This window comes from Vombatus ursinus, unplaced genomic scaffold (assembly GCF_900497805.2).
Source record: "Vombatus ursinus unplaced genomic scaffold, bare-nosed wombat genome assembly UNPS02009205.1, whole genome shotgun sequence".
NCBI classification, from domain to species: domain Eukaryota; kingdom Metazoa; phylum Chordata; class Mammalia; order Diprotodontia; family Vombatidae; genus Vombatus; species Vombatus ursinus.
In genome coordinates, this window is record NW_020948983.1 from 15,227,558 (window position 1) to 15,253,108 (window position 25,551).

A 25,551-nucleotide genomic window follows, 5' to 3' on the forward strand; every position below is an offset into this window, starting at 1 on the left:
TTTTTTGGCTTCTGCCTTCCCTCTGATGACTATCTCCAACTTATGCTGTATATAGTTTGGTTATACATAGTTGTTTGGATCTTGTTTCCTCCATTAGACTGGGAGGTCCTTAAGAGCAGGGACTGTTTATTTGTTTGTTTTTCCAGCTTGCCCTTATATTTCTCATGCTTAACACAGTGCCTGACACATAGTAAGTTGCTTAATAGATACTTATTGATTTGACATGACTTGTGGCTCAGACTCTCTGACCTGGGCTCCTGAACCTTTGTGCTCCAGTCTCCTGGCCTGAGATCTCAATCCCTGATGCCTCAACCCTTGGACTCTGGACTTTGCCTATGACTAGACCCATAGTGTTTGCCTGTTTCTCTCAGTACTCTTTGACTACTCTTCACTTCACTTTTTGGCCACTTGATTTAAAGTACCCGCTAGCCTCATTAACATCTATAAAGACTCCCTGTTTTGGTTCATCTTGTCCCATTACCCCTCAAACCCTGGCATGACAAAAGCTTATTAAATGAAAAAGACATTACTCTATATGAGTTTGTTGGAATTTTTCAGGTACTGGGTCAGGAATAGCATCTGCTTTGTAGGCAGTGGAGACATATGTGAAGTGGTCCCCCAGAACCCAACTCTGACCATTTGCATGAAATGATATTGATTGAACAGCCCAATCCAACTCTATTAAAGAACCTTCTCCACTGGGGTATTGATTTGTCCTTACCACAGATGCCTGATGGGCATAGATGTGTGTTTCATGGCCACAAGAGCTCCTCCCCAGTCCAAGAACCAAATGTTATACTCTTCATCAAAGATCTGAAAACAAAAAAACCAGGCAGGGGCAGGGGTGAGGAGAAGGAAGAGGAGAATTAGAATTATTCAGTCAATGTGAGCACTCAACAAATTCACTCAGAAGTGTATTTGACTTTAGAGAGGCTTTTCAGGCGTATGAAGATTCAACCTAGGCTTTCTATACAGTATAGCTTGGAGATTTCTGCAAGTTTTATTCCTCCAGTCCACATCCTTTTCTTCTATCTAATCTACACTGATGGCTATTATGTTCAGACAAGGGCAGGTTCACGCAGAATTTAGCTATTCTCTGCCTTGCATTGCCACCTATTTTGTGCTACTTGTGTCCCATTTCCTAATCCTCACTATAACATCATTCACTTCTTAAGGACAAAGATCACATCTCTGCATTCCCCACAGCACGTAGAACCAGGCTTTACATGTAGCATGAGCTCATCAAAGCTTATTGACAATGCTTTATACTACTGTCCCCAAATATGAACTGATCTAAAAAGGGAATCCCTTGGCCGTTGTCTAATATCACCAATCAATGGAAAACACACACCTACCCATAATTCATGGCTCTTTGGGCCAATTATTCAACTGGTCTAAAATCACTCTAAGGCTGTGTTTATGTAACACCAGAATAGCCATAGAATTGTTGAAAATTAAATCTAAAAAAGGAGCTTAGAGATCATTTAGTCTAAACGTTTATTTCACAGAGGAAGTAATTGAAGCTAGAGGTAAAGTGACTCCTCCAAGTCTCCAGAGCTAAGGCAGATTCAGAACTAGAACCGAGATCTTCTGACATATTTTCAAGCCACATACAGCACACTGACCCCTACAATCAGTTTGCCTGGTTTTTCTGCTGAACTGATCCAAAGGAGCCAACATTTGGGCATTGTGCAGTCCTCACCTAAGATCCCTATGCAATTTGAGAACCCACAGCCAATGGTTGTAGCTACTGACAGATACAGACATGCCTCCCTCTGCCCTTCCCCAAGTTACCTGTCTCCAGGTATTTCCACCATCAGAAGAGACAAACATGCCAACTTCCGTGTAGGAGAGTTCTGTGCCCACATTACCTGAAATAAAAGCAAATCATTTGAGAAGCATGAGGCAGCTTTGAGAGTAAATTAGTTTATAGAGAGTAATGTACTGAACAGCTTTTGTTTGGTTTTGATTTTTCTATCTGAGAACCACAGCACATGGTGGGAAAGGAAACCCAATGTGCAAAGGAAAAATAGGCTCCAGTAAAAAAAAAAAAGTCAGGAAAATGTCACATTACTCTAAGACTTGGAGTTTCCAAGTAGTCAATGGAGATTTTGTATATATTTAGCTCTTTTGGATCATAGAATTGCAGAATCTTGAGTTGGTTAGACTGGTCAATATTAGGCCCTGTGCAAGCATCTCCTCCCTAATCAGTAACTATCCAGCCTCTACTAACATATATCCTGCAACAGGGACTGAATGACTTAATGAAGCAATCCATTCCACTATGGGACAGCCAAGGCAGAACCCCCAGGACAATTTGGGGTTTCCCAATAAAAGCAGAATAAAATGTGAGGCTTTACTTCTTTCTGAGTGCTTTAAGGTACATTCGCTTTTAAAGGAGCCCTATACCACCAAAGACTTATTTTCCTTAGCCAGTAAGCATGTATGTACCATTACAAACTGCTTGAAAATTATAAGCTCTTCTTTTTGTGGTAGCAAAGAATTGGAAATCGAAGGGATGCCCATCAATTGGGGAATGGCTGAACAAGTTGTGGTACATGAATGTAATGGAATACTATTATGTTATAAGAAATGACGAGCAGGTGGATTTCAGAAAAACTTGGAAAGACTTGTATGGACTGAAGCTGAATGAAGTGAGCAGAACCAGGAAAACATTGTACATAGCAACAGCAATATTATAATGATGATCAGCTGTGAATGACTTAGCTCTTTCTCAGCATACAATGATTCAAGATAATTCCAAAAGACCCGTGATGGAAAATGCTAACCTCATCCGGAGAAAAAACTATGGAGTCTGAATATAGATTGAAGCATATTATTTTTACTTTGTTTTTTTCTTTCTTGTGGTTTTTCCTTTTTGTTTTGATTCTTCTTTCACAACACGACTAATGTGGCAATGTTTCCATGATTGTACATGTATAACCTATATCAGATTGCTTTCTGTCTCGGGGAGAAAGAATGGGAGGGAAGGGAGGAAGGGGAAAAAAAATTTGGAACTCAAAATTTTACAAAAATTAATGTTGAAAACTATCTTTACATGTAATTGGAAAAAAATAAAATATTACTAAGAAAAAAGGAAAACTATAAGCTTTTTTTTTTGTACTGGAATTTTATGCCTTTCCACTCTAACCCACTGGCCCCAATTCTATGTTGTGGAACCATACAGTACTAATCTACTTGCTCCTCTCGTTGAGATTTTTTTGTCTCTTTCCTCACTGCCCCCTTCCCCTCTTTCTCCTCTTTAATCATCTAATTAAAATTTTTTTAAACCAGACCCGTAATTTTATCAGTGTAGGGAGCCCTCAGCAATCAGTTCTCTCCACCATCGCACATCACCACCTGCTTTACCACTGATACTCTTGGAGAGTTACCTGAGACACTATGAAGTAAATTGACTTGCCCAGGGTCACAGAGCCTCTCTAAAGTCTCACATTATTATGTACAATGTGAGAGGCAGGACTAGAGTCTAGGTCTTCCTGACTCCAAGGCCAACTCTCTATCAGGTGCACCACACCACTTCTTGAACATCTGTAGTCCTTTTAATTCAAAAGGCATTTGCTTCAGTTCTTCCTTGTATGATATAATTTTGAGTTCCTTCAGTGTCCTATTTTTCATTTCCTGGATAATATTCAGACTGTTGATTTCCTTTTAAAATGTGGCATTCAGAACTTAACATAGTGATCCAGATGTGTCCCAACTGGGGCACAATAAAGCTGGAGATTCTACTTCATTCTCTTAGAGTCTTAAATTACATTAGATTTTGAAGCAGCCTGCTCACACCAATGACTTTCATTTTCCTTAAGTCTCAGCATGTGTATGTTAACTCTTGAAAGCTCTATAAAAGCTCTGCTTTATTTTTGCTCCTTACATAGCACCTAGGACTGAGAATAGTCATCTATGGGTTGTTATTTGATCACCCAATCAGAAGCTACCTGGGTCATTAGTCTGAAAGAAAACTGAAAATATACCCCTTGCTGCTCATTCCTCATAACTTTCATATACCCCATTGCCTTCCATCATCTTTGCTTCTGGGAGTTTTGTGTTCTCCACCACCACTCCATCCTCTCAGTGGGGAAAAGGACTATGTACTCCGTGCAGTTCAATTTTGATAGGCAACATGGAGAGCACCAGATGTGAAGCTACAAGACCTGGGTTTGAATTCCAGGACTGCTTTGGTCAAGTGATTTAGCTTTTTCATCTATAAAACAGAAAGTCTTCATTTTTTTTTAACTCATAGCACTGTTGCGAGAATAAAATAATATAATGTATATGGAGTCATCTTTAACCATAATCTGCATTTTTTTCAGCACAGTGTTAAATGAATGTTTGTTGAATGAATAGAACTATCCCAGTTCCTCAGACCAAATCCACCTTTGAACCAAAGTCAATGGGTACATATGTGTGGGGAGGGGGGCACATCTGTGTGGAAAAAGAAAAAAAAGCATATATACATGTGAAAATGTATTGCAGTGGTTGGCATTTTTTTCTTTAAAAATATCAGGAAAGTAATGTTAGCTCCTACACATCTGTAACCTAAATAAGAGTACAATAAAAAGGCAATAATGAAAATGTTAATTGAGCTTCTGACATTTAATGCTCCAAAATGATAAATTAAAGCTCCGCTACTACCTCCGCTACTCAAACCCCCATCAGCATTAGAGAGTGCACAACTAGTCAACTTATTTTGAAATGCAAGCTTCCAAAAATAACCCCCAGGTTCTGTAAGCAGTGGAGTTGGTAAGTGATCAAAGATCACCTGCTTAGAACATGGATCCCACATGAAGGAGGGATAGACACAGGCTCCTGCTGTTGAACAGCTCCAAAGAGTTTGTGTCTAGAGTAAATGATCCCATTCTCCTCACTGGGGATTGGAGAAGACATCACTGAAGAAAAGAGAAGCTACTGATCTTTTGGGGAAAGCTGTCTTTCCATGGAATTACAGAGCTGAGAAGGGGCCTTAGAGATCACTTAGTCTAAGCCTTCATTTTGAATATATGCTCATCAATGCCCACCCAACCATCCACGAAGAACAGCTCACATTGTTTACATATTGCTTTACTGACAAGAATTGAAAATGTTCTCATCTCCATTCTACAAGTGAGGAAACCAAGGCTTGAGGATGGAAATAATATAATAATAATAATAATAATAATAATAATAATAATAACAATAGTTATCATTTATGCCATTCTTTGAGGTTTATAGAGTGTTTTGTATGTGTTAGTTCTTTTGCTTTTCACAATAACCCTTCAAGTGCTATTATTAGTTCCATTTTACATAGGAAGAAACTGAGGTTGAAAGAGGTTGAATGACTTGCTCAAGGTTGCAAAGCTAAGTGTTTGAGTAGTATTTGAACCCAGGTGTTCCTGATTCCAAGTACAGCACTCTTTCCACTGTACCACTTAGCTTTCTGTAAGGAGAGTTGGGTCACTCAGCTAGTAATTGTCTGGGGCAGATACAACTTGCGTACAGAATTAATGGCTGATCTAAAACCAGAGCTCAAATTGATGGGACCTTAGAGAATATCTGGTAATAAGATCATAGATTTCAAGTTGGAAGGAACCTCAAAAGTCATCAAATATAACTGCCTCATTGTATAGACAAGGAAATTGAAGCCAAGGGAAGTTCAACAACTTGTCCAAAGTCCTACAGGTAATGTCAGAAATGAGATGTGAACCCAAGTTCCTCTGACTCCAAAGACAGAGTTCTGTTCACTAACCCCTGCTTTCTCCCCCAAAAAGACAGACGTCTGGCATGTTAGATGAGCCCTTGTTTCCCAGGGAATATGGACCTCATAGGCTATTTAGTATAACTCCTTTATTTTACAGGTAAGGAAACTGAGAATGATTTGCCTAAAGATGTACAGAAAATAAATAACAGAGCAGGAATTCAAATCCACATCCTGATTCTCAATCCACTTCCTTTTTACTCCACCAATGCTGTCTCTTGTGTTATATCTTGACTCCTAATTCAGTGTGTCATGGTGTTAAAAACATTATAGTGATAAGAACTATGTAGTGATAAGAACACTGGGTTGGGACTCAGAAGATCTGAATGCCATCCTGGCCTCTGACATCTGCTATTTGTATGATGAGCAAGTCATTTGTTTTTGTGGGTCTCATTTTCCTCATTTGAAAATGGGGATAATGGGGGCAGCTAGGTGGCGTAGTGGATAGAGCACCGGCCCTGAAATCAGGAGGACCTGAGTTCAAATCTGGCCTCAGACCAAACACTTGACACTTACTAGCTGTGTGACCCTGGGCAAGTCACTTAACCCCAATTGCCTAAAAAAAAAAATGGGGATAATGCTTGCATTACTTGTCAGGAAATCATGTTGTAAGAAATGTGGGTTAATCTTTAAGGGCATTTGGGTGGGATTTGGGGAGTTGGTTCTACCTCACCCTTCACATGTCTCTGCTGGGCTTGATGTTCACAATCACAGAAATCAACACATCTGAAAAGTTTTGCTCTGAATTCAGAGCAAGAAGACAGCAGTCAGTTTATCTTATTCTTCCCTTTTGTTAAGATATGATTATTAGGGTTTAAGATTTTAGAGCTAAAAGAGACAACCCCCTTATTTTACAAATGAGGAAACTGAGGTCCAGAGAGCTTCAGAAACTTTCCCAAGATCACACAAACAAGGTTGGCATTCTAATCCATATCCTCTTCTTCTAAATCCAGGTCTAATTCCAACATAACAGAAGAGATGAGAGTGTCTCCATCAATATCTTTAAATACCACAGCACCTTGCCCTACCTCAGAAAATGGCCTGTTAGCCCATCTTTGCTAGAAATATCTTGCATGGCTCAGAGAAAGGCTATTTTGGATCCATGTTCTAAGCAGGTGAAGTGGCAGAGGTGATAAGGATCAGCCAAAATACCTGGGTACATTAGTTAAAGGAAGGAGATGCATCTATTCCCTACAGGTTATATATTGTGAAGTAAGAGAGAGGAAAAGAGTGACTACCTTTTAAAGGTTAATTGGAACACTAATGAAGTTTAATCACCCACAGTGACAATCTTAACATTCCTGCTCTAAATCACATTGTCTTGGGTTGGGACTTAGTTAACTTTTTCCAGAACTGAGGTATCCATAACCCTTACTGGAATGGGGATGCTTAGTTTTATAGGGCCAGGGGCAAATGTAGGTAGAGATAGGGTTGCTAGTTACCTAGGGAGCGTAATACTGTAGGATCCCCAGTTTGTTTTTTGTTGCTGCCTGACATTCTATTTCCAGGGAGACACAGACTTTTCTTCCATTGTTAAGAGAGAAGGCAGATGATGTAGATTTCCCGAGGAAATGGCACGTCCCTGAAATTCATACTCAAGTGGAAACTACTGACATAGAATAGCCTCACACAGGTATAGATTTGGCTATAAGAGAAAGGTGAAAAGATCAAGAAAGCAGTGAGCCCTGGTGAGAGAGAGAGGGAGAGAGAGAGAGAGTGTGTGTGTGTGTGTGTGTGTGTGTGTGTGTGTGTGTGTGTGTGTGTGTGTGTAGGGGTAGGGGGAATAGGGAGGGAGTCTTCTTGAAGAAATTAAAAAATGCAAAATAGGAGGTCCAGGGCAACCAGAGACTTTGCTCACACTACAACTTTGCCACAAGTAAGCCATGACAGTATCTGCCAGGAAAGAAGTTGGGAGTAGGTTTGGAGACAAACTCCAATGATTCCAACTCTAGCTTTTAATCCAGAATTTGCAAACCATTTTTTGAATGCAAACAATGTATTCCTCCCAGACTCCCTGTGGCATATCATCAAATCCATTAATCCTAAACTCAAAATACAGGGAAGAAAAAATAACTTTGAGATGTTGATATTCTGAGCTATGTACAGTGCATATTCATGAAAGGGTTTTCTTTAAGCAAAGAATGAATTTTGAGTTATTTTAGAATTCATAGGTGAATCACTGAGTCCATATTTTATATATATAGCTTTGAAGTAACCTTAGGAAACATATGGGAGAGTTTTGTGAGAATGACTTTGAGGCAGGATGAGAAGGGTGTCATTTCAGGTTTTCACTGCTGAATTTTCTTAAGATCTCCAGGCTCATGGGCACAAATAAATATCTATCTTGGTATGAGGTAAATATTGACTATCTCTTTGGTGAAAATAGAGATTTATAGAGATTGGGGTTGATTTTTTTTTTTTTTACCAAACCTGTGCTTTCATCAGTGTACTTCAGGTGAGACTATTCTACCCAGGTAGATTAATACCTTTTCTGAAACTTAAAAGAGTTTGCTTGGGGAAAATGAGGGCAACAATGGTCCTACAGAATTGGACAGAATCTTAGAGGTCTAGTCCAACTCTTTCATTTTACAGATAAAGAAACTGAGGCAGAGAGAGTTTTATATAATTTGCTCAATGTCACACAGGCAGAAAGCAGAAATTCAAGGTTAGGTCAACTACCTAAAGTCACAGAATTCACTGGCATTAAATCTAGGAACTAATTCTAGGACCTTAATTATCAGTACATTATTCTGAGTGAATAGTGTTTGAAGGAAGGAAGGAAGGAAGGAAGGAAGGAAGGAAGGAAGGAAGGAAGGAAGAAAGGAAGGAAGGGGGGAAAAAGTATTTATTAAGTGCAAAGCACTATATTATGCATTAGGGATACAAACAGAAAAGTAATACCATTCCTAATCTCAAGAAGATCATATTCTAATGGGGGAGATAATACATATAGAAGGTTTCAGGGGCAAGTCAGATATAAAGATTTCATGGCCAACAGGGTGCAGCAGCAAAACAGAAGGTGATGCCTCTTCTTTAATGACCTTTTCATTGACAAGGTCAATGACTTTTGTGGACAGAACTTTCTTTTTGGCAGCTGTGATTCTAGTGCCTATAGAGATGGTTGCCAGGCCCCACCTCCATGGGGGTTAATTCCTGGGATAACAGCCATAGGGGCTGAGATGGAGGCAGCTTCTGTGGTCTGGTGGGTGCCATTCCTGAGGCTCTTGGGCATACCTGCTAGTCAGTGGCAGTTGGTAGCAGTGGTAGCAAGGAAGGAGAGCCCCTCTTCATAGTAAAGGATCCCCTCAATGTCTACTGAGGGGCCCAAACTGGGAGCAGAGCTGAGGGTCTTAGAGTATTCCTGGCTCCTAGACACAAGGACCTAGGTTTTCTCCCCTATAGTCCAAGGGGAGGTAATGGTCAAAAGAGCAATGGTGGTACCCACAATGTTCCAATATGCCTGCTAGGCTGGCCTACTTGCCCCACAGGTGGAAGTTGGTCAGCAGGTGGTAGGGATGACTGACAGTGTTAGATTTTGCAAGAAATCTCAAAGATCATCCAGTCCAACTCCCTCACAATTTACAGCTGAGGTACCCTACATGACTCTGGGAAAGTCATTTAATCTCTCAGGGCTTTCTAAACTCCTCTCTATGACTTTAAGTTGCAGATAATATGCTGACCTTCATTAGTAGAGGGCGTTTCCTCATTCATCCTCCTGAATACCTTGTACCAATGAAATCCTAAGTATAGCCCCTTTGCATATCTGATAACAAGCTAGAGGTGTAGACTGATCTTCCAAAGCAAAGAGTAAAAACAAAATTTTCAAAAACATTGAGATGAGATTTAGAAGCTTTCATCCAAAGGAAAGATTTTTTCCAAGGACGTCCAGTTTCTCACATTTGGATATGCTGTCCATGCCAGGCTAGGTCATATTACTTCATTGTAGCCCAAAGACCCTCCAGGGATCCCCAAGAAAGGTGAAATCTACTGGTATCATTTAGCAGAAAGAGTACTTGCCTTGGAGTCACAACAACTAGGTTCACATTTCTGCTCTGACAGTGCCTTTGCCACCCTGAGACTAAGTTTTTTTTTTCTCTAAATCTGCAAAATGACCTTGCTGTGAGAATCAAACGATCATGCATATAAAACAATTTGTAAACATCAAGCACTCTAGTGATTTTCAGTTTAACCTTATATTTCTTTACCTCTTCTTCCCAAATTGTCCATCAAATTGCTAATCACTTGCAAACTAAGATTTCAAAGGAGCTTGTTAGTTAAATAACATTAAAAAGAATCTTTTTTATAAGATGAGTAATCATCTCTAATTTACACTTTACAAGTTGAGGTTTTCCTACGTTGGGTTTTATTAAAGGGGGAACACCTATATAAATACAGTTTTAGTCTTTGTCTTTAGTAGTTAGATATGCTATTGCTAAATTCTGATGACCATGATTATATACAGTGTGGAACAGTGGAAAGGGTGCTGGATTTAGTCAGAAGACCTAGGCTCTAAACACAGCTCTGTCATTTGCAAATTTTTAACCTCAGGCAAATCTCTTAATCTATCTAGACCTCATTTTCCTAATCTGTAATTTGAAGGCATTAGTCTTGATGGACTTTGAGGTCCCTCCCAGCTCTCAACCTATGATCCTGATATCATATAACAATGATTGGGCTATTACAATTGCTTACACATTCTGATATTCTGGGACCCTCAATTACATGCACCGAGAAGAAATGGGACAAAGCAAAAATGGTCTAGGAATAAGAAGATCTGGGTTTGGATCTTCCTTTTTTACTAACTTGCTGTGTGATTTTGGGCAAGTCATTCTATCTCTCTCATCATTCATTTCTTTATCTGTAAAATGACAATTTTATAGCGTTACCCTAACGCAATGTACTTCTGAGGATTCCATGAGATAAGGGATGGAAAAATAGTTATAAACTTGAAGCTCCCTAGATACAAGTGAGCTTTGATTATAATTCATAATTATCATCATCACCACTATTGTCACTGCTGTCACTGTTTCAAGGAAATGGTCCGTGAAATGGAAGAAGGAGCATCATCCTTACCTGTGGCTACCACCAGCCCAGGGGCTGTGTCTTTGCTGGAGATTCGTCCTGATGAATATGGGTTTTCTGAGAGCTGCAGATGGAGATGTAAGGAACAAAAGGGCTACAGAAGGAAAGGAAAAAGGAAACTGCATTATATATAGAAACTACTACTGGACCGGTGAGGTGAGGGGAATAACAGCTCCCAAGAAGGGCAAGGTTTAAAAGGACAGCACTTTTTTCTTCTCCCTGGCTTTGTATATCTTATGGAAATGATCATTTTGTTATCAGTTAAGACCTTCCCCACTAACTGATAACAGCCATTCTCTGACTTAGCCTATCCAGATAGTTCTGCATGCTCTCAACTCCATAAATACACCATGTATCTTGTTGCCTTCTCATCCTTCCTCATGCTATCCCTCAAACATAGAAGGCTCCCCCTACTTCCAATCTAACTTATTTCCCTACTTCCTATCTAAATTATTCCCCTCCTTCAAAGCATAAGTTAGGTGCCACCTCCTCCAAGAGGTCTTCCATGACTCTACCTCTCCACCCGCCACTGGAAATGATCCTTTCCCCCCAGGATTATGTAGCTCTTACAGCACTGATCACACTCTGTTTTGTATTGTAGTTATCTGTGACATCTCCCCTACTAGAATGTAAGGTCCATGAAGGAAGGAGATGTATTTTATTCATTCTTGAGTCCTACTTAGCACCAAGTGTAGGGACCAGCACATAGTAGGTAGACACTCAGTTTCTCTGCTATGAACTGAGTGACTCCTTGCTGACTGATAGATTCACACAAATTATGAAAGACTTAGGGACTGCCCATCCTGACTTTTATGTTACATAAGGATGAAAGCTGGGGTTCCCGGGATTTCTCCAAAGAATCTATAGATTTCTGAACAAACCTGACTGAGTATATGGGTAATCTTTGCCAACAGATGCCTCCATAAGCAGTAGCCCTTGGCACTAATCAACTCATCTAGTGGCCTTCAGAAAAGAACCCACTAAATGCCGTAAGACTGACCAACAAACAGTTGACGGGGCTCCCTCTCAGATCAGTGTCTGGAGGCTGCAGCAGCCGCCAATCCCTGCCTTTGTTGTAAGTGATGTAAGTCTTCACTTGGTCATCCACCTTTTTGTTGGCCAGGAATATCCCTTTGATGCCTGCTACCTAGGATAAGTAGAGAGAGAAAGAAGAAGAAGAAATTCAATTGGGGAAGGGAGCTAGCAGCCAAGACTTCATGAATCACAAAAACATTCAACACATACTTTATTCATTTCAGAGTGGGAAGGCACATTAGACATCATCTAATTCAATCTCTTCATTTTACAAATGGACAAACTGAGGTCCAGAGAGAAGTAACATGCTCAAGGACACCAAAATAGTGACAATGGGGTCAAGAATCCAAATATCTGGACTCCCAACTTATCTCTCCTTCAAGAGGACCACACAGCCCAGTCACATGAAGGTGTTTGAAGGAAGGAAAAAGACACCTCAAGGGGCCTATTTTATAGAGAGGAGCCCCTCAGCAAAAACTCAAAGGGCAGTGGAGTTTGTCTCCACAAAAAGGGAGCACCCTCCCTTTTCAGAGTCTTTCTATTACCCTGTCTGCCCTAGTTCCCAGAAGTACTTGCTCAGGTGACTGTCAACTAATTTCAGCTAAGGTGTTAACTGATAAAGGTTTAAGGGGTCACCTCTTCTCTGAAATAGCTGTTGGCTGATAAGGTGGCTACTGTAGATAGGAAAACCTCAAAACAGAAAGGAAGGAATCCTTAATGGAGAATTGGCACCGAAATGGCAATGCAGGAGGTATTTCAGAACCAACATCCATAAATCAGACCACGGTGATCTGCTTATTTGCTCTAGTTATTCACAAAGCTAGTACTTATTTTTCAAAGAAAGAAAACATGATGGGGAAATCAAGAGTCTCCCCTATCCCCACAAAAAATAGCCTTTATCTATTATAGCAAGTGATTTTATCTCCCTAATCCTCCATTTCACTTAGGGAAAGGAAAAATTATTTTTAGTGGCCTATTTGCTACTAAAGTTTATTGAATTATGTATGGGGACAGACCTGAATTTTAGGAAGAGCAGTCGGACAGCTGAGTACCTACCAAGCACTATCCTAAGCACAGTGGATACAAAAATGCACAAAATCGAGGTTGTCAGGGGGTTTCCTTTCTAATGGTGGAGTCAAATGTAAATAACTATGTACATACAAGTTATAGACAAAGCAGCCGGAAGCTAAGTTCAGAAGGAAGGCATAAGCAGGAGAGAGAACTAGAATCAAGCCAATCTTTTTCCCAAGCCTGGTAGAGGCCCAGGTTCCATGGTAGCTGTGAAATGAGTTGCTTGGGTACAAGAAGAAAGTGCTCTTCAGATTCAGAAATCACAATGTATTCATTTAGTTAATGAAAAAGAAGGTTTTTTTTTTTAACAGAAATTTCACTGGCCCAGAGAAGAAGCTGCCAATTCAGATAAAAGATTAACAAAAAAACATCAAGGAGAAGACAGAGTTTATCTGGAAGAGACCCAATTTGGAAGGTTTGGAAAATGGCCAACAACTTAATTAATTAAGTGTCTTAGTAGAAAAATAAAAAAAGGGTAAGGATGAGAAGGGAGAGAGATGCCTGGAGAAGACATAAAAAGATGGGAGCACTGTCAGGAGAAGCCTTTTCTACCAGTCATCCACCCTGGTGAGTCAACTTGGTTTATCATATGGAGAAGACTTCCCAATAACTTCAGGAAGAGGAATATTCTTGTTAGTTGGCACAGACCATCAGGGCACAAAGGCCTCTGTAGTTTTTCATGTCTTTAACTGTAGCAGAAAAGGAGACCAGTTTTCCTTCCTCCCTCTGCCAGCCAAGGCAGAGTATCCCAGCCCATAATTCCCTGATATTGCTCTTGGTCTGAGGTGTGTGGTTTGTCAAGCCCCTCATACCTTCTCTGAAACCAGACAACTGGTACATTGTAGATAAATGAATTTCCCATCTGCCAACTCTTTTCCCCAAACCAAATGGTCCCATTTCTGAGATGTCAGGTCAATATGCAAAATTACCATGAGCTTAAGTCACTGTTGCTTCCTTCTCATTCCAGAGATATTAATAACCATTTCATATGACCAGGTAAAATTAAACATTATTTTTCAGAATAGCTTTGTCAGTTACAATAGCTATATCTCATCCCATCAACCTTAAAGTTATGTATCACCATGATTTATCACCACATGTGTATCTTTGACTGTTTTTTGTTTTTTGTTAATCAATCTCTTCTTGATTTTCGACTTTAATGTAACCTTTGTAATCTCAAGGAATTGTCTAGAATTTTCTAGAAGCCCCAGATTTCCTGTATTAAAGTAGAACAGTTGGCTGGTAGGGGAAATTTCTATACCAGATATCCATTTTCTGAGTAGCAGAGAAGATATGGATCAACAAACCCACTGACTTTTTCTATCGAGATAGATACTGAGATAGTGGAAAGAAGTGTTTTACAGATAAAATTGAATTAAATGTGACTCTTTCCCCTTAGTAAACAGCTTTGGAAAACCAAGATCCTAGGTCAAGAATTAGAAAGAATTTTAGAGGGCATGTAATCTAATGCCAAAATTTTATAAAAGAGGAAACTGAGGCAAAGCAAGGTCAAGTGACTTGTTCAATGTCAAATAATTGGTAAAGTGTCCCAGGTGGGATTTAAACCTCAGATCCTTTGACTCCAGAAACTAGTGCCCTTTTTGCTACGTTATAATGAACAAATATGTCTGCTGCTAAAAGCCAACACCCCCAGGGAGAGGGCGGAAGATCAGGGATGCTGCCAAGGAGAACATGGCACTGTGATATGATCATCCACTTCCCTTGGAAACTTTGCCCTCTTGGGCATCGTATCTGACAAGTGGCCACTTGCTTGAGGCCACCATTTCCAGGTGGCACAGGCATCTGTCCCTCACCTCCCACAACAAGGAGGTCTGGATCCAGCAGAGAAATTCAATTACTATTGTGTACCCTGGGGATGCTTCCTCTAGCACAGACTCTGATGAGGAATAGGTGAAAGGGATGAAATAGTCATTTTCACATAGTGGGTCCTGGTTTTAGCTTGCCAGCAGCTGCCCATCTGGCTTTTAACCAGGGTTAGAGGATTCAGGGAGAAAGGAGGACAGGTATTTAGTCAGGGAGATTCAAGGACAAAAAGACATTAGAGAGAAGCGACATGAAAGAAAATGGGGACAATGCAAAGGTATTACCATTGTCTAACTAAATCAAATAGATTTAATCTGGTCCAGCCCCCTTATTTTATAGATGAGAAAACTGAGACAGTATGCTATAGTGGAATGCTAGATAGAAAGTTGAGAGAACCTGGGTTTAAATCATGGATTAACTACCAGACTACCTGTATAACCTTGGGCAAATTACTTTACCTTTCTGAGGCTCAGTTTCCTCATCTGTAAAATGAGGAGGTTAGACTAGATGAACTCTGAGAACCTTTCAAGCTTTAAATCTAGGATCTTATGAAGGCCAGAGGCTTAAATAACTTGCCCTAAATCATTAGAGTATTAAATAATAGAATATTAAATAACAGAATATTAAATAACAAAATCTAACCCAGGTCCCTCTGACTCCAAATCCTGTGCTCTTTCCTTTATGCCATGCAGTAGATATTGGACACCATGGCTCACATGGTATATCTATCTAAGTCATCCTTGAAGCAAATGAGTCAGACCAGCTCTAAAATGCATGCCTCCAAATAGCATAGCCTGTGGCTTTGAAAATTATGTCTTCCAATGAGTAATATCTGAGAAAAGACCCCACGTTGAGATATATGTTAGAGTACCTAGAAAAAATATCTAGGATATATGTTAGTATCTCTCTGTGAGGTTTGAGACCTATGTCTGACACCTTGTATTTTCTGGCTGACCATAGACAAGCTACTTAACCCCTCCAAGCCTCACCTGTAAAATAATAATAATGCCACTTCATAAACTGTTATAAGTAAAATTTGTAAAACAATGCTTCACCTCAATCATTTAAGGATCTGAGGTTTTGTTGGTGGAGGATTCCCTCAACCAGTACAGATGACAATACTTCCCTCCAATCAATCAATTAGGACCACTAGGTGGCACAGTGGATAGAGCACTGGGCTTGGAATCCGGAAGACTCATCTTCATGAGTTCAAATATAAGCTAAGACACCAGCTGTGTTACCCTGGGCAAGTCATTTAATCCTGTTTGCCTCAGTTTCCTTATCTGTAAAATGAGCTGAAGAAGGAAATGGCTAACCACTCCAGCATCTTTGCCAAGAAGACTCCAAATGGGGTCACAAAAAGTCAAACACAACTGAACAACAATCAATCAATGAGCACTTATTTTATGCACTATGTCCTCGGTGCTAGGGCTCCAAATACAATAAATGAAACTGTCCCTACTTGTGAGGAGCTTATATTCTAATGGAGGAGACAACAAGGGCATATAAAAGTATATACAGAATAAATTTAAAGCAAAGAAACCCAAATACACACAGTAGTGTAGAGAAATACTAGGAAGTGTGAGAGGGGGGAGATCAGGAAAGAGTTCATGTAGATGGTGTTTCTTGAGAGTTGAACCCTGAAGGAAGAAAAGAATTCTGTGAGGGAGAAGGTGAGGAAGGAATGCATTCCAAGCATGGGACAACCAGTACAAATGCTGAGAAATGGCAGGGGGAACATCACATGTAAAGAATAGAGATAAGGCCAGTTGGTTGGATTGCAGAGTGTAGGAAGGGGAAAATGTATAATGAGATAGGTTAGCACAAAAGATAGGTTAGGGCTAAGTTTGAGGGGCTCATCAAGATGCACAATTGGAGTAGAATGAGTGGCGGCTGCACACCTTACCCGCTGAAGAAACTATGGCTGCCAGGGATCTCCGTTTGAAAATCACCAGGATTTTAGAAAGAGCTAATGAAAGTGCTGACTCACTTGGCCACCTTCTCATGCTGCTCTGGGGAGAGGCTCAAATCTCAGGTCCTGCCCTGGACTGGGGAAGGATGGACATTGATGGACTAAAAGAGCTCTTCTCCTGCCTTCACAATGACATGAATCTATAATTGACAACTTTAACTACTTAAATCAGTCCCATCCAACATCACATGGACTTCTGACACCTCAAAGACAAGATGAATTATATGGCCTTGAAGTCTTATTATCTCTCCTGATTATTTAATTACAGGAAGAAAAAAATAACTTGCTCCCATACAGAGACTAGAGGGAGAATTTCTCTCTCATCAAGGAAGAGCTAGAATGTCAGGCAAACAACATAACAGAGTCTGGCTTACTTGCTCTCCTGCACACCTCTTGGGAAGAGGGAAGAGAAAGGAATAAACATTTTGTAGTACCTACCATGCACTGTGCTTAGAGCATTACAATTATTATCTCATTTGATCGTCACAATGAACTCAGGTGGTAGCTTTCTGTTATTATCCTCATTTTACATTTTAGGAAACTGAGGCAAACAGATTAAATGATTTGCTCAAGGTCACCCAGCTAGTAAAGTTGTCTAAAACTGATTTGAACTCAGATCTTCCTGACTCTAGGTCCAGTTCTGTGTACACTGTGCCACCTAGCTGGCTATGTATAGAGTCTGATGAGGCTGACCCTTCTGGCAGGCAGCCTCATTGAGTACCAAAAGTTGTCTTGAAAAATTATTCAATAGACCCTCCCTAACCCTAGCCCCCATCTGCCTTGTGATGCTAATCAGAGTGCTACCAATGTCTGCTTCTGAGGTGCTTCACGTGGAAGATGGAGTAATATATCAGTTTTATCGCCTTGTCTTACGTCAGTCTAAGTCTCTATATGACTGGCATTGTTTCATTGACCTTGACAGCAAGAGAAAGTTACAAAAGAGGCCTAGCACACCCTGGCCCAAGGTTCTAAAATGGTCTACTTTGAGTCCTTTTAAGGTAAAAGGACTGCATTTCCTGAAGCATATCCTTCCATAGACATAACGTACCCCAAACTAAGGACCCAAAAAGAGTTTTCCCCCACCCTACATTGTTGGACAGTACACAATCCTAGGGCCTGAGGCCACAGTCATAGAACTATTTAGGCTTAACTAATCTAAAGGAAGAACCACTAGGTGGTACAGTGGTTAGAGCACTGGGCTCTATCAGGAAGACTCATCCTTGTGTGTTCAATTATAGCCTCAGACACTTACTAGCTGTGTGATTCTGGGCAAGTCACTTCACCCTGTTTGCCTCAGTCCCTCATCTGTAAAATGAGCTGGAGAAGGAAATGGCAAACCACTTTCATGTCTTTTCCAAGAAAACTCAAAATGGGGTCATGAAGAATCAGAAATGACTGAAAAATGACTTAATAACAAGGAAAGAGGACTTCCCTTAAATGCAAGCTAGTGTCACTTGCTCAAAAACTTCCTCATGGCCCAGGTCCAAATGCTTCTGCCTAGTTCTCTGCTATCTGTCCTATACCTAACTTTCCATCTTTATATCCTGGTCTTCCCTGGAGTTGCCTCTCTCTAATCAGACTATTATCCTCACTGTCCTCTAAAAATATCCTGTTCATTTCTAAATCTGTTCTTTCATTTGAGCTTTTAAATTCTTTGTATTTCCCATATCCTCACTCTAGAATATTTCTATCCTAATTTCTGCTTATCTAAAGCTTACTCATTCTTCAAGACACAACTCAATACCCATCTCTTCCTTCAAGTCTTTCCTCATTACCCTTACTTGTCCAAATTGCTGCATCATCTACATGAATCATCTGTTTCATGTGCCTAGAAATGGATTCAGGAAGCCTTGGGTTCAGATACTTCCTCTAGAAACTTAAATCTATGGGACCCTGAGCAAGACACTCTCATAAGCCTCAGTTTCTTCACTTGTAAAATGAGGGAAATAATTAATAGCATCCACCTTACAGGGTTGTTCTAAAAATCAAATAAGCTGATATGTGCAAGCTTTCATTAGTTTCACACACTTTGCAAACCTGAAAGTACTATATAAATGTGAATTATTATTATTGTTATTATTCTCTCCAATTAGGCTATATGTTTCTTGGTCTCTTCCAAAGTGTTGGGCACATAGCATATTCTTAAGAGACAGTCATTAAATTGAATTAGAAATGAGACTTTCCTATAGCAACATCGCATCAAGCAGGTCGTGTTTTAAACAAACTGCCAGAATCTTGGACAAGTTCAGTGTTTTACCCACACTTTGTAGTTGCAGTGACATTATATACTTTTCTCCCAAAGACAGAAAGTATATATTAGTAAGAAAGGGGGGAAAAGTGCACTTCTTGACTCATATTTCATTTTGATTCATGCCCCACTTCAGATCAATGCATCTCACTGTTCTAAATGACCAAGAAATCCTCTCACTTCCCTTCACTGGAAGTTGAATGATTGAGAGCAGCAAACCTACTTAGCTCATTAGAAGGGTCAAGGGTAGATGTATTCTCAAGTGCCACTTCCTCCATGAAGCCTTCCCTGATCTATTCCCCTTCTCCCAGCCTTCTCACTGCAGAAATGATATATGTTTGTTCCCTTCTTTGAAGATGGCAATGCAAAGGAGGAAAAAAATCAAACTTAAAATCAGAAGAGAATTGAGTTTGTATCCTGCCTCTAACACTTAGTAAAATGTATGACCCTGGGCAAGCCACAACCTCTGTGAACCTCACTTCATTTGTTAAATGGGAGTAAAAAACACTCCAAGCCTCACAGATCTTTTGTTAGTGTTGAATGAGAGAATGTGGCCAAAGTGCTTTGCAAACCTCAAAATTGACATGTAAATATCAGATATTATTATTATCATTGGTATTTGTTAGTTCTCTCCCTATTACCCTTAAGGACATCTTTACTTTTGTTGTAGAGAATTAGGTGGTTGTATGTCTCATCTTCCCTATTAGGGTAGTGACCTTGCCTTAGTCATCTTCAATATGTTTTGCAAAACCTAGCACAAGGCTCCTGAACGTAGTAAGAGTTCAGTGTTTGTTGTACTGGATTAATTCAGTTGAATAAAATTGAATTTCTGGGATTAAAAATCACTTGGGGATATTTTCTACTTTTTTTCTTCCTGAAATTCTAACAGGGAAAAAAAAAAAAACTATACCAAAGGTAACCTCATTGATGCCTCCTTATCAGAGCCCAGGTTAAAAAAAGAGAGGACATGATAGGATCTGGGACCCAAAAATCATTATCATAATAATCCAAGGCTAAGCTAGGTCAAAAAATTAAGAAACACAACAACTCTGACATTGATGTCTCTCATCTGGATGACTTAAGGAACTCTGGGGAATGTTAGCCTCTGCAAACCCCAGCAAAATTCTTCATAAGCATTATGGCATTACAGAGTAATCACGCCATCCAAAGAGCTTGGCTTTTCTCAACCAGGACATTTCCTTTCAGTTGTATGTTATAACATATGCCAGGTGACTTTTAGAGAGGGAGAAGGGAATTAATGGATTTTTTTTTCATTTTATGCACTCCATTTTTCATCTCTCTTTTTTTTCAATTTTTTCCTTTTTTACTTTTAGACAAATAGTAAAACTTAAAGAAAAGAAAAAGAAACATATTATAAATTTAATTCATGTCTCTTTATGAACTGCCTCTTCATCCATTCCCATCTCTCCTACCCCAGGATAGGATTGTACCAAATTAAGTCATGATCCTGTCAATTTCAGGTATGGAGTAGCCAACATGGCCCCATCTCTGCAGCAAGGTTACTTTGAGGATGTCAGATACATGCACAGCACCACTACCTCAGCCTAAGAAGCCCCATGGGAGAATCCTAAAGGATTTTCATCAGTCACGGTGTATGGATGGGCTAGGGCACTGTATTTACAATCAGAGCATATGAGTTCAAATCCTGGCTCTACTATTTACTATCTGTGAGACCCTGAGAAAGTCTTTTACATTTGTTTTGGTCCCAATTTTCTATCAAACAAGGAAACTGATGAAATAATCTCTATAGTTCCTTCTAGCTCTAGATCATATGAGATAATTGGGACCAGTCCCCTCCTCCTGCTTCAGGCAATCAAGTATATTCAATAACAGGAAAGGACACCAGAGCCAGGCAATGACTCTACAATATTCTTTGTAATGGTGTCTCCTAGAGTGGACAGATGATTCCAAAGGATAACCTTGGTTACATACCTCATATAGGTCAATGATGATATTGCCCTCTAGACCCCGACTACTCTTGACATTCTCCAGGGCCAAGGTGAAGTAGACGCCACGTGTGTCAGAGATGTAAAGGTTATACGTATCATTTTGGTTCCACTCTTGAACCGCTGCAAACACCTGGTTCTCATCTGTGCTGATTATATGCATGTCCTGTTGAAAGAAGATGGAAGATCTGTAATCCTGCTGTTCTCCATATCCATTCTCCTGCCTACCAGGACTCCACATAATTACCCTGCGTTACGAAACAGTTCATAAGGAGCATGAGTTATAGGTGATGTTAAACAATTTTGTGTTAGAGTGAGACTATAAATTATGAATGTCATGATTCCTTTCCCTTTCTTAATGACTATAGGATGGGTGACAGGGGCTTTGGTGGTTGTCATTTTCCAGGGCTTTGCAGGATGCATACATATCCTTTTTTTAATACCTGAATGTTAATGTTACCACTAACACAAAGATAGCTTTGGGAAGGGGAACCACATGTAGTGAAGATGGTACTCATTCCTTTGTGAATCCCACACATACATCTCCAATTATTACTATTAAAAACCAAACATACAAGCCCACATACCCCTTTATTAAACATAGTGATAATAGTGCTGTGTTAGGTACAACTGAAGGTAAATCTCTTAGACCAGGGGTTCTCAACCTTTTTCACGTGTCATAAATCTCTCTAGCAGTCTAGTAAACTTTATGAGCCCCTTCTCAATAGAAGATTTATCAATGCATCACATAAATACATAAGATTACAAAGGAAGCCAATTATATTGAAACAACTATCCAAATATATTTTTGAAAGAAGTTCATGGACCCTAGATTAAGAAGTTATGTCTTAGACCCTGCTTTAGGGAAGTTTACAATCCCAGTGGGATGTGTGGACATGAGCAAGGAGAGGGCAGGCACATCACAAAAATGAAGCAGCTGAAAAATGCAAAACTAATAATAAAGCTACATTTCTTTAAAATATCCTGCAGTTTAGACTTTACAGGCATTGCTTCAAATACATGTCAGAAGCAAACACATCTCAGGATGCGGTAGGAAAAGAGAATAACAATAGTAGCTGACCTCTAAATAGGGTTTTACTGCTTCCAAAATGCTTTTGCACCCATTATTTTATTCCTTCTTCACAATACACCACTATGAGGTAGGGACCAAAGTTTTAGTAGTCCCATTTTATAGAGGAGAAGATTGAAGCTCAGAGAGAATAAGTCACTTGCCCCAAATCACACAGCTAGTTCTCGGAGAACTATGAACCAAAACCAGATTTTCTGATGTCAAGCTTAATGCTATTTCCATGGCATCGTGTTGTCTGTCTGAGGTAGAGAGCATCTGTATTTGGAGGTTGGGCAACAGTAGCAAAGTTGTGGGAGTCATAAGACAAAGCAAAATTGAAGAGGCTAAATAATAACTATTCAATGCTTCCCAGGGGTTGGCTCTATGAATCAGGAAGATTACAGATTCTGTGACTAATTTAAACCATTATCACCCACCCCCGCCCCGGGAGAGGGCCTCTGGGTTTGAGTCACATACAAGGGGTTTCCATTTATTGGAAGCCCTTGTTCCCTTCAATGGCTCACGTGCCATCATCCAGGTCAGACTAAATGTGTTCCGTTATCAGTTCTTGCTCCCACCCTAAAATCGCTTTGTATCTACTTTCAATATATAGCACCCCTCTTGGTTATTCCCCCAAATTGTACACACAGATTGGATTCCCTAAAGGAAAACTACCCTCAATTCAAATTATTTGGCAGATCCCTAACCTTGTAGTTCATTAGTCCTCACCGATGTGTTTATATTCAAGTACTTAGCCAGAGAAGACAATTAGTCTATTCCAAAAGCATTTACTGAAGTAGCATAGTAAGAAAATTTACATTAGAGCATTTCTCTAAAAACCTAGGACATGTCCTCCAGTAAACAAACACACCTTTTATGGAAGGATGAACAAGTATAAAGACAACACATGAAGAACCAACCTGGGGAATATATGTGGAGTGGAGTACAGTGCCTTCTTGTGAGGTCTTTGAGCTGCTCCTCAATGGACATGGGATCACTCTATGAGGTTACCCAGGCCTGCCTCTGCTGAGGTAGGTGTGTGGCTTCATTTCTCAACTGTAGTCTCCACCACCTTCAACTTCACTCTGCTATTTGGCCAGATAGCCTGGGACCCTAAACTTGAAAATAACAGAGTCCCCTAGACCTCTGACCTGTTTCCACTCTTAGTCCTGTAGCCATCACCGACTTCACCATAATCAACACTAACTATTGATCAATTGCTACTAGCTGGCAGATATGCCCAAGAGCCCCAGGAATGGCACCAGCCTGGGGAGATGCACACTGACAACTGCTTGTAAAGGTGCTACAGCCACAGCTCCTGAAGAACCATAAAAGAAAGGTCTTGCAATCCAAGTATTTGGCACTATAAAATAGCTCAACATCAAAACTTCTTGTTATTTTATCAGTGGAAATGACATTAAAGAAGAGGCATTACCTTCTTTTTTGCTGTTGTATCCTAACTTTTCATCTGACTTGCAGCTCAAAACTTATATATGTATTGTTTCCCTCATTAGAATGTAAGCTCCTTGAGAGCAAGAACTTTGTCATCCATCCATCCATCCATTCATTCATTCCTATTCTTTCAGAATATCATTTTGGTGTAGAGAATGGATTGGAAAGAAGAGGCAGGGAGACCAATTAGGACAATATTGCTACAGTGCAGCCAAGAGGAGATGAGAGCCTGAATACAAAGAGCAGCTATATGAATGGAAAGGTGGAAATGCATGTAAGAGATATCATGTAAGTAGAATCAACAAGACTTGGTAACTGAATGAATGTGAGGAATGAGAAAGGAAAGAAGCAAGGATGACTCCAAGGTCATGACCTTGGGTGATTGAAAGGATGGTAGTGCCCTCAATAGACAAAGAGAAGATAAGAAGATAGGAGGGACTGGAGTTAAGGGTAGGGGAAAGATGAATGATGAATTGAATTATACAGAAACAGGTATTTGAGATATGACAGGTTAGTGAACAACATAAGTTTCTTATGATTAATGTACCAGAAATCAATTTAACTCAATCCAAGAAAAAATTATTTTGAAAAGATCTCCGGAAAAGTCTCAGTTGGTAGATTTGAACTTCTATAGCCACCTTGACAGACTCCTCATTCTCTCTCCCACCTAAGACATTTTTCAAAAGTTCAGGTTTTCTAAAAAGCGCAAGGCAATTCCATTGATGCTGCTTCCAAAAGAGCATGGGATGGAATTGCTGTGTTGGTGTGCAGTGAACACCCCAGGACCCGACGGAAGGGGGAGAACAGAAACAAAACAATACAAAACAAAACAAAAAAGAGAAAATAGGAAGTAAATTCACTTACTTTGTTTAAAATACAATACAAATGCCTGGGTTTTCCCATATGCTACAGTTATAAAAATAAATGAGCTAAGTTATTTCAGACAGAAAAAGGGAAGAGGAAAGAAAGTATGAAACTTGGGGATGGTCTTCAACAAGTGATAGATATGAAATGAATTTTGACTAGTTTCATTGCCTAGGAGAATCCAAGAAAGCACTAGCTGCCCTATTCCAGTGTTTCTCCCAACCTTTTCTAATGCCATCAAGATTCCAAAGAAAATATATTGACCAGCCCAAGAGATCCAAGAGCCAAAGATATGAGTGAGTTCGCTGGATAAGTGAGGAGGAGAGAAAGGGGAGTCAATCAACAATTATCTAAAAGAACTTGTCATGCCTGATAGAATATTTTTATAGAAGGAGAAGGTGGCCTTGGCTGAAGCTTGTCTAGTAGGATTAGGAAAAAGGGTAGATTTCATGAGTTGGATTAATCTATCTCCAAATCATATGACTGGCTCCTCATCATTGATAAATTATCCACTGGCTTTGAGAATTTCCAAGGAGAAATTCATTTGGGAGTGAACAGACATACCAAGTGGAAAAATGCTGTTTTAAAATATAAATTTGGACCCATTAGCTCAACATTTTTAATGTTGAGACATAACATAATGATTTTATTAAGTTAAAAGTTGAAAATAATTTCTTCCTGCATTCATTTCAAAGTTTTAGCAGCAAGTAATGAGCACCCTACCTAATGGTGGTGGTTGTGATGGTTGTAGTTGCTGCTGATAATACTGTTTTTAAACCAAAGACTCAATAGATGTGGGACTCCTTCACATACTCTCAAATTCTGGTCTAGAAACTAATTCTTTTATGTTAAACAACATTTGTGTGTTATCATGAACTATCCAAGGGTTCTTAAACTTTACTGTGTCATGGACCTTTTTGGTAGTCAGGTAAGCTCTATGGATACCTTCTCAAAATTATTTTTTGAATAAATAAAATAAAGTCTGTAGGATTGCAAAAGAAATTATTTTTGTTGAAATACAGTTATAAAAATATTTAGGAAAGAAAGAAAGAAAGAAAAGAAAGAAAGAAAGAAAGAAAGAAAGAAAGAAAGAAAGAAAGAAAGAAAGAAAGAAAGAAAGAAAGAAAGAAAGAAAGAAAGAAAGAAAGAAGGAAAGAAAGAAAGAAAGAAAGAAAGAAAGAAAGAAAGGAAGGAAGGAAGGAAGGAAGGAAGGAAGAA

At 39.6% G+C, this 25,551-nt stretch overlaps 1 protein-coding gene across 1 annotated transcript in view; it reads right to left on the reverse strand.

Moving 5' to 3' along the window:
* The window catches only part of SORCS3 (sortilin related VPS10 domain containing receptor 3), a 682,653-nt gene that overhangs the window by 93,630 nt on the left and 563,472 nt on the right, over nt 1-25,551 (reverse strand). Inside the window, exons 9-13 of the mRNA XM_027851811.1 lie at nt 20,935-21,114; nt 11,832-11,978; nt 10,823-10,925; nt 1,795-1,871; nt 722-813 (exon numbers count right to left, since the gene is read on the reverse strand). Of these exons, the coding sequence (XP_027707612.1) occupies nt 722-813; nt 1,795-1,871; nt 10,823-10,925; nt 11,832-11,978; nt 20,935-21,114 (599 nt within the window). The remainder of the gene's footprint in view (nt 1-721; nt 814-1,794; nt 1,872-10,822; nt 10,926-11,831; nt 11,979-20,934; nt 21,115-25,551) is intronic.